Source organism: Poecilia mexicana, unplaced genomic scaffold (assembly GCF_051168715.1).
Source record: "Poecilia mexicana isolate PSO_F unplaced genomic scaffold, ASM5116871v1 scaffold_19, whole genome shotgun sequence".
Lineage (NCBI taxonomy): Eukaryota > Metazoa > Chordata > Actinopteri > Cyprinodontiformes > Poeciliidae > Poecilia > Poecilia mexicana.
The window spans coordinates 16,906,530-16,917,024 of NW_028263388.1; the positions used below are offsets into that span (position 1 = coordinate 16,906,530).

General features: G+C 39.3%; 1 protein-coding gene across 1 annotated transcript in view; it reads left to right on the forward strand.

Annotated features, from left to right (window-relative positions):
- LOC148153682 (neurexin-1a-like) overlaps positions 1 to 10,495 on the forward strand; it is a 43,191-nt gene that overhangs the window by 21,066 nt on the left and 11,630 nt on the right. The window contains exon 3 of the mRNA XM_088001058.1: positions 7,563 to 7,864. Coding sequence (XP_087857184.1) covers positions 7,563 to 7,864 — 302 coding nt within the window. The remainder of the gene's footprint in view (positions 1 to 7,562; positions 7,865 to 10,495) is intronic.

Here is a 10,495-nt window from a genome sequence, read left to right on the forward strand (position 1 = left end):
TTGATTATTTGAGGGGAGGTACAGTTGCAGCTGGTCCCTCAGAGCAGCAGAGATCCGATCAGCTTTTCCGTCTCTCCCCGCCTCCCCTGTCTCCCCACAGATTGCCTTATTCATAAGAGCAGCAGCTTTCAAGGTCTAACGCCAATCATCTTTAAATTTCTGCTTATTCCCGCTCCTCCTCTAGCCTTGATTGTTCAGATCTTACTTCTTTTGAACACTGTTCATATATATTTTCAGATGCATTTCATAGATTCACATTTTTTTCCTTCTTCTTTCTTTCATCCTCGCCTCTTATAGTTTATGGCTGCACGGTCATTAGATCTATACTTCAATTTCAGTTTTATTCTGTCCAGCCTTCCTGTTATCTGCTGAAAGTCTCACTCTTTTTTACGCATGTCATTGTAAGTACAGTTTTCTTTCATATAGCTTCTAACATGGGCTTCCTCTGACTTAATTTGAAAAACCAAAATAGTTAACCTTATATGTCTTCTTCCTTCAGTAACTCCACATACACCAGAGAATATTGAAAATAGTCAAATGTTTCGGATACGTTGTCACAAGACAGAGCAGTTCCAGATGAAAAACAGCAGATTTTAATTTCTAATTACTGAATTTTTAGGTTATTCAGTCAGGGCATTTTACTGCATAGTCCACCTCCTTCTTGCTTAGCTGAGTGGCAAAACATTGAAGGTGGCAACTATTGTTAGCAGTTGGATAAGGGGTAATTAAATATTTACAACTGTTTGACTCAAAAGGGATTCTTGTGACCGACAAAAAGATTATTCTGAATACAAAATCACAGTAAAGCAGAGACAAGAGTTGCCTTTCATTTATGCATTACTTATTTCTACAGTGAAAATTTTGCAAAACAAAGTCTGGGCCCATTTAAATTCCTGGGTATGCATATGGACTCAAAACAGGAAATATGATCAATCTCAAGTAAGTCAAGAACCTGAGTGGACACTTTAGCTGCATCTTCGTACTGTTCTGTGAAGATGAAATTATATATTTTAATTCATGGTGCTGCCTCTGATACCCTATATATGATGTCAGTGCAGATGTGGATAAATATCTGGAGGGCAGAGATGCACATTACAAAGCAACATATGTAAAGTTAGATCACATCTTGTGTAGGTTTTAACTGCAGAATGTGAATGATAGCTGTTGTGCAGTACAAGCACATTAGGGCTGTTGTAAACGAATATTTTAGTAATCGAGTAATCTATCGATTATTCTTACGATTAATCGAGTAATCGGATAAAAAAAAAAATATAAAATGAAATATTGGTAAATCTGGCATAATACCGGTGTTACTATCAGATATCAATATCAGTCCAATTTTTCATATTTGAGCATCCCTAACAGTTGCTTTTTTGTAGTTTAGAAAACTAACCTGTAACAATAATAGCTCACTTTCTAAGTTAACCAGAAGAAAAGTTATAGAAAAATCTGAAATTATATTGAATTTAATAACAAAGAGGCAGGCTCACAAATATGCTTATAAAAAATGTCTACAATCCAGTTTTTAGTTTATGTATTCATCTTCAGTGAGTTTAATAGATTAATTAAACTCACCTTGCCACCTAACCTGTCACGCTTTGGGTTTGAAAATACGGGAAATGCCGCCTGGAGTGGGAGGAGAGGGCGAATGAACGAACGTAAGATGGGGTGGAGGAAATAGACCAGCGGACTGACGAACCGTTAGACCGGGGGACGAACACGGGGGGAAGCAATACGGGATATTTACGACACCTTCACTGGTCACACTCAGAAACTCATCTACCAGCCATGTACGATGCGCTCCGCCACCCGTTTCTTCAGACCGGGATATGAAATTTATTGTGCGGTTCGTCGGTAAAGCTACATTTACACGGTAAGCATCAGCTACTCAGCCGCCCGCCCTGTTCAGTCTATCCGCTCACCTCAGCGCTCTTCCCGCCGTTCGCTTTCAACCAGCAGCCCCGGAGGAGAAATGCTGCCGTACTCCAGGCATTCCCCCAGTCATTTTAAGGATGCTTATTGGTACCCCAAAAACGATAAAAAGTCGGGCATTACCATCAATCAATAAAATCCCCACGGGCCAATCTTGCAGATTGGACTTTATGCCGCTGAGACTTAGCTTTTGTCAACAACTCAGAGGCGGAAGTGAGAGCTCCGCGCAACGCAAATGAAGTCCCGGCCGGAACACGGTGCGCTAACTAATAAAACATAAATTAACGAAGCTTCGAGGCAGGTAAATTTTCCTCGAGGAATTTTAGTAATCGAGGTACTCGAATCATTCGAGGAATCGTTTCAGCCCTAAAGCACATTATTTAGGTTCTGTAAGATCAAAATGTTGGTCGATAAAAGGCACATGAGGATGCAAAAATAAAGAAGTTTAACCCTCTAGTCTAACAGATTAATCAAGCCAAATTTGCTGTATCGTAATTCCACCACACTTTGTGCCATCTGAAAGATTCCTGAAAGGGGAGACGTTGCACTTTCCAGCCAATATCAAGGTTATTACGGTAATTTCACCTCCACCGTAGCAGGAAGTGAAATTAATCTGAGGGGTGCTCTTTTAATAGACGGTAAACTGTGAAAATAACTTGCTAGATATTGAAAGTTCCAGTTGTTATGGATAAATGGGGAAATATATTTACTCACAAGACATTTAGAAAACTGCGTACAATTAAAATAAGCAAAAATATCCAGGTGGAGATTTGAAACATAGCTCTAAGAAGGTTAATGAGGCAAAGGGGGGCAAATGAAAACTGAAACCAGAGTCCAAAAATCAGAGTCTAGGAACCAAAATCTAACACATGAAAAAAAAATAACAAAGAGCAGGTTAAATCCGAATCCAAAACAAGAACTAGCAGAGACAGACTCACCCAAAGAGGGATATATACTGAGGAGAGGTGATCAGTGAAACATTACACAGGTGGAGACTAATCAACCAGAGTGAGGGCAGCTGATTGAGAAAAGCAGATAGCAGAGACAGAGGGAATGTAATGGAATAAGTGGCTGAACAGAAATGATCAATCACGAAACAGAACACAATTAGAGTGACCAAAGGAGACAAAGAAACTATGAAGCAGGAGAGAAAGACAACAGGAAGTAAAGAAGAGGCAGAACAGGAAGGACATGGTGTGAAAACAGCTGAAGCAGCGCCACAGAGTTTTTCTCCTTGAGCTTTGGTTTTTAAGAAACAAAGAAAATTCATTTCTCATTTTGTAGCACAGGTTTTTATTTTTTGAACATCACTTTTAAAGATTTTCACTAAAACTAAACCAAAAAACATACTAAAAACTGATTTATTTGTTTGTACGGTTATTCTATACCAGCTTAACATCAAATAATGTTTGACGTTTTCTAAAAGACGAATTGGTTGTTGTTTTTTTCACTTCATCTTTAAAATCAACCAGCTAAGCCTCCTGGAGACAGGAATCCAGTTTGAGGGTTGGATTCTGTTCTGTTGTTTGTTCAACTGAATCTAATCAGACTGTATTGTTGAGATGGTTTCTGAGAGGCAAAGCCAGGCGAATAAAGGCCAGACAGACCTCAGACCACTTTTACCACAATTAAATTCAACAAAAATTTATAGCTTGCGATTGTACTTGAAACAGGCACACAGTGCCCTGCACAAATATTCATACCTCTTTAACATCGAAGACAAATGCTACAGGACAGAGTTTAGGATGCCCACATGAGAAAGAGGAGAAAGATGAAGATTAAAATAGCCGTTGCAATACTTACAAATATTCTCATATAGCAAGATTTTCTAATTTCATGTAGCCCTAATATTCTCTGATCTAAATTATTTTGGTTGTATTTAACTGATATCTTTGTTGGTCAGGTAGTAATGAAGCCTGAATATTAGTGATATTAAACCAAAACTGGTTTAGTTTCACCATTTTCCAGACTTAATAGATGTTTCATCTATTAGACTTCAGCCGCAGTCTCGAGTCTTTTTCAGAATTATGCACTCCTTTCACAAAGATGATCACAAATATGATTCATTGAACTTTGGAGGACAAAGTTTAAGAAAAAGAAATACTTTTGCACATCATTACATTTTGGAAATTGAGTTTCTTTGTCTCCTCAGTTTATCGTTAATGTCAGGTGATTGTTGAGCGTCTCCGTGTCGGGGCCATGGTACTTCTCCGTCGTCCAACTCCCTGGCGTTGATCGACAGTGCTTTCCACAGGATGAAGTGTGACATGCGGTGTGTATGTCAGTGTCTGCTTCAGTGTTTACTCTGAGCTAATACTGACTCACTCCATTAATCTGAGCTACAACAGATCCACTCCAACCTGCCCACTTGAGGGAGATGAAGGGGCGGGAGCTGTTGCAGATGCACGCTCAACACATGGTCTCCGTCGTGTTCGCGTAACCCCACGTATGCCTTTCCCTTCTGATTTGCACGCGTGATGCAACAGAGCGAGCGTTCACGGGCCGGGACGTCCAAATCGATGCGGAGATGCTTTATGTTCTCCTGTCTGCTCTAATGACGTGTCTGTAAATTAACAACAGAATAGCGGAGCAGCGCTCTGAAACCTAATGGCACCTCTGTAAATTACCGCTGAATGCTGCTGGACGCCTGTGTGTGTTCTCATTGTAAACACACCGCCATCCCCTTTTCCCTCCTTTCTTTGTTGGCACCTCATCTACATTTGTCTGAGGTTGTGTGGTTGTGTGACTGTGTTAACACTGTTGCTTGTTGTTTCAGTCTGAGTGTGTGTTTTTTGTGTGTGCCGATCTCTCTCTCTCCCTTCCCCTTGCTCTTTCAGTAAAGACTAGCCCGAGGCCCTGAGTTGGTAATAGCTTTTCTGACAACTATACACCAATATTTACAGAGACCAGCACCCACCCACACCCACACATATTTAATGCACATATAAAATAGTATGTAGTTTCCCGTGCACACTTTCACATGCCTAAATGCAGAGCTGCACACAGTGTTTCTTTCTGTAGGCGCACACACACAGTCTTAATTAACATGCTGGGAGGGAAGGAGTCACACACCAGAGGAACTCTCACACATGCTGGCAAACAACGTGTTGTTTCTCACTCGTATATTGGCATTCACACTCTGGGTTGTTGTTTTTTTCATGCAGCAGGACTACAGAAAGACCATTTGCCACAATTTGGCCCTTGAATTGTGATATATTCTCACTTTTTCCTCCTCATTATTCTCTTTGCGTTACATTCACTCGAGTGCGGCCAATTCCATCCTAGCGCTCCTCTCCCTTCCTCTCGCCACCTTAATAACCTATTACACTTCAGTCTATTCATTATGTGGCAATCCTTTCTACCCCTGGACTCTACGGCGGTTCCCTTGCCAAGTGTCTGTCTTTCTGCGGCTTCACCTGGTCTGCGTTAAACTGCTCCTCTCTTCTCCTCGTTATGGCGAACTACAAGATGGTGGTTGTGCCCGGAGAAAAGAGCAGAAAAGAAAAGGAAAAAAAAGAGGCCAACAAGATGTGTGGAGAGGAATGGTGGCATGAGGCCAGGAGGGAGGTGTGAGAGATACTGGGATGCAGAGGAAGAGTGATGCTTTGGTGGAGGAGAGATAATGTCATCTCTTACTTGTTTATGCGATCGTTTTTGTTTTATTGTTCTCGCTTGCATGTTTTTGTTTTTGTTTTTTTCTCTGCTTGCTTTGCATTGATGTGTGAGTAGGTGTAAGAGCAGATAAGTAAATGTGAGCTTAAGTATGATGGATTGTGAAACCTTGGTTTCGTGTCCTTGGAGGTCACAGAGGGTGTTCAAGGTAAGTTTCCATTGGCCGAATGCCTGGTTCTCTGAATTTCACAGCAGCTTGCAAAATGATTCATACTCCTTAAACTTTTTTTCACACTGTCATGTTTGAACCAAAATTTTTGGTCTACATTGTTGTGATTTTATGCGACAGACTAACACAAAGGAGGGGATAGAAAATGATACGTGGGTTTCAAAATGTTGCATAAATAAAAAAGTGGAGAATGTATATTTGCATTCAGCCCCTCTGAATTAATACAGTAAAATCAGCACAAATATGCACAATTAGACATTAAAATTTTAGCTCCATACACTTTGATGCCTCCACCACTGTGTTTTCTTTTAGCAAAGACGTATTCTGGGTGCTTTGCATGTTCAGCGTTCGTACTAGTCCTTAAAATCCTTGAAAATGTTTGAATTTCAATTAGGCGTTTTCAAGGTTTGGAAAATGCTTGATATTCAAACTTTAGCAGTTTTGTAATTAAGTGCAATCTAGCATTTGATTAAAAGCCTAAATTTGGAAAACATTACTAGCAAATGAAACCAGATATTTTCATTGACTTAATAAAAAGAAACATTTTTTTTTCTCACTGACTAAACTTTTCTTGTTTAAGGTCGGTTAAAATTACCAACATATTTAAATTGCTAAACGCCAGAAAGCTTAGCAAGAACATTTTCTAGAGATTTTTTTTTCTTTGTATATTGTGTTTAAGCATTAAATTTGAGCAGGAAGGTCTTTAACCTTAACATGATTTATTTAGGCTGTTTTAATGTATAGAATATTTATTACAATAAATTTCTCAATGACTTATTGAGCTGTGTAATTGAAACAAATGTTGTACAATACATGTTAAACAATGTTACTGAAATTGGACAGCTTTTTGTAAAATTTGTGACATGAGGATCTTCTTTTTTCACTAATATGAAGTTAGTTGGTTGTGTTGGGTTTTAATTAGTAGGACCACACCTTTCAGATCTTTATTTTGAAGAAGAGGACAACCATGTATCATATCCCCTTTACTTAGCAATCCTGCACTGCCTTGTGTTGGTGCACCACATAAAATCGAAGCAGAATGCACCACAATTTGGGTTGTGTGACGAAATGTGAAAAAGTTCAAGGGCTATGAATATATTTGCAAGGGACCATAATTGGCTTTGGCTGCCATGAAGCTTGCAGGCTGCTCTTCTCCATTTCCATCGGCAGTTTTTCCCAACCTTATCGAATTCCTCCAAACCTCGACTGCTGCCGCACAAAGTTACACCAAAAAATTGTGTCTTTTTCCGAACATCGAGAAATGAGCCATGTTGTCAAACAAGACCACATCACTTTCGACTGCCAGCACAGCTGTTCTCTCAAAAGAGAGCGTGGCAGGTTTCATAACGAGTTTGGAACGCTCTACTCTCACGACTGTCTCTCTCATATCCACACTGTTTAATCTCTAACCCACATGACTGATCAAAGCTTGTTTACCCACCACTCCATGGTGCGATTAGAGGTACTGAAGGAAGTGTTTCTTCCAACTGCTGGCATCAGTGAGGCTTTGCTTGACAATAACAACATTTTCAGCATCTTAAGGAATATGTTTTTGTACTGAGCATTGGAATCAAATTTAACCAGCCAGCTGAGATTTGTTTTACTCGACTGGCTCTGATGAACACCCACCATTTTCTTTCCCTGAGCGGTTTATGAAGAGCAGTGTGGGAAGAGGCATTATAGCTGAGATAATGTGCTAATCATTAGAATAATGTTCAACAACCCTGTAACATTTACAAATGTATTTGTTCTTTTTTTCTCCCCCCCCCCTGCTTGCCTCTCTTTATAGCTCGTGAGGAGTATGTTGCCACCTTTAAGGGCTCTGAGTACTTCTGCTACGACTTGTCGCCCAACCCCATCCAGTCCAGCAGCGACGAAATCACGCTGTCCTTCAAGACGCTGCAGCGCAACGGCCTGATGCTGCACACGGGCAAGTCAGCCGACTACGTGAACCTGGCACTAAAGAACGGTGCCGTGTCCCTTGTCATTAATCTCGGCTCTGGGGCCTTCGAAGCCCTGGTGGAGCCCGTCAACGGCAAGTTCAACGACAACGCCTGGCACGACGTGAAAGTCACCCGCAACCTGAGACAGGTAACCAGACTACAACAGGTAGAGAGAGGAGTGAGCGGCCGAGCGGAAAGGAAAAGCAATAATAAAGAGTTAAACTAACACAGGGACAAAAATAGAAAAGACAGGAAGTACATCAGAATATAGAGCCAGCATTTACATAAATCTATATTGGTGTAAAAAATTATTATATGTTAATTATTCCCCATAATATTTTTCATTAAGTGATTCCCTGGTGATCAGCCCTGGAATCATAGCTATAAAATGTTTACTATGTAACAACTTCACAATTAACTGAGAATTTCTTCTTTATATCTTCACTTAAGCTTGATTTCTCTCCAGAATAGATGGTCTTGTGAGTAATACTACTTGGCACTCTCTTTTTTCCCAATGCCTTTTTAATGACAAGATGTGGGTCATATATATTTATATATAGAATTTATTTTTTATCTCACAAATATGTCATTTTTCGTCAACTATTTTCCCACCTGAAACAACAGAAATATGGAGCATTTAGAAAACAGCAGGACCACATTTTTTGGTGTCTGATATCAAATTAAATTCACACGACAAGCAAAAATATTTCATAGGTGATCACTGTTTTGTGAAGCTTTTCTTCCTACATTTTCTGCTACTTACCCTGACTAGAAATGTTTCACTAATCTTGTTCTCAGTATGTGTTTCACACAGGAAGCTAATTAAAGGTGCGCCACCTCCTACCCTAATTTTCATGAACTAATCACCTGCTTCTGTGTTAATAAAAACCCGGTGGAAATGTAATAACACTTCATAGATTCATAAAACACTGTTGGCATAAATGATGTTTATGATTTATTTAGACTGGAAGAGTTTTCGTCTTATTAGCTTATTGGCTGTTAGTGTTAGCATCTGGGAGAAACTAATCTAGAATTGAATTAAATAAAGACTAAGATAATTTTATGCTAACTTTTAAACTGTCTCTTTAACATTTATAGTTTCTGACTCCATAGTGATTGAAAAATTAGAAAATAGTCATTTTAACTCTGCTATTGTGGTAGCAGAGTTAGCTACGAAGGCTCATCTGGCTATTCAGCAATCACTTACATTTGCATTTACAAAGCTTCCAACTCTGTTAGATAATTTATTAGACAACATTTTGGTGGTAGATGGAAACAACATGAAATAGTATTGCCACTGGCTAACTGTTGCTAACGGCTAAAGTTAGCAACTGCTCTGCAGTTTCTTCTCTGCGCAAAGTTAATTGGCTGTTTTAGCTCTTTATCATCTTTAGACTCATTTAAAAGCAGTCAGATTAATCAACCCTTTATTGAATCATTAAACACAACCAAATTTGAGATTTAGAAAAACTTTATTCTACTTTTCAATGGTTGTTTTGTTTTGGCATAGAATTAGAGAGGTTGAAAGTGCAATGAAGTAGTCAAACCTAGTCTGAAAGATTCTGCTCTAATAACAGATGGTGTGATTTTTAAAGCCTTTTACTTTATTAGTGAATAATAAACACATAAATATATATATTTTCCCAAAATATTACTGAAGTCTCACCTGGTTTTGCTCTCATAACCCTAACATTGTGCGACATTATGAGCTGTATGCATTGTTACGCCCCTACAAATTAATAAGCTACAGTTTTAAATTATCAAAATGGATTTTGAACTGAGATAACTGAGTAAATTACAAATTTTTAGCTTGGTTTTGGCTTTTCACAATGGTTTTACTTTTTAAAAAGTCTTTTTATGTAGCTGAATGAAGCATGAAAATGTCACCTCAGGCTATTTAAAATTGGTTTAAACCATGAATGACCATTTTCTGAAACCAAAGCTCTATCGTCGCTAAATTCAAAATGAAAATACTGATCTAAAAAAATAAAATCCTGAATGTATTTTTTTGTATTTAAGCAATGCATCGCAGATTGAACTGACGAATGTGTTTAGTTTTAGTGTATTTGACTTTGGTGAACCGCATAGCCTGCTGCAGATGAAGGGCAGACTGTAGTCCGCAGGAAGAAAATAATCAATGTAGAAGCTGCCGTCAGCGCACTGTTGTTCAGCTGCAGCGATGCTGTGGTAGTAAGAAAACACCTGAGGTTTCGGTCTTAGTTTACAGTGGGTTAACCACCAGGCCAGCTCTGCTTTCAGCTCTAGGTGAGTGCTTTCCCAGTCGAGTGTGTGCTTGTGAGCGAGTGTGTAAATGAACAAATAAAGCGAGAGAGTGAACTAGAAAAACACTGAGGATCCACCGGCACTCAGGTGCTCCTTCCTACTTCCTGCCTCGACCGTTTGCCTGTCTGTACTACTAACTTGACTACTAACTGAACTAACCTGCTAGTGAAACTAACCACCATCCATGGAATGATTCATTCTACTAACCTAACCTGTGCCCTTCTCCTAGCAAAACCACTCCAACCAACCTACTAATCTCACCAGAGGCCTTCTAGCTTTTTCCTTTTTTTTTGTTCCCGGAGTTGTTCTGTTCACAGTTTTTTGCCTTCCTTTCTCCCCCTCTCCTACAAAGCACTCAGGCATTGGACACGCTATGGTAAACAAACTCCATTGTTCGGTAGATATCATTCTAATTGTTTCTTAGTTTGGGTTTTCCCCGTGTCTATTTCCTTTTGAATCATAGACATCAAAAATAAACCAATAAAAGGATAAATGC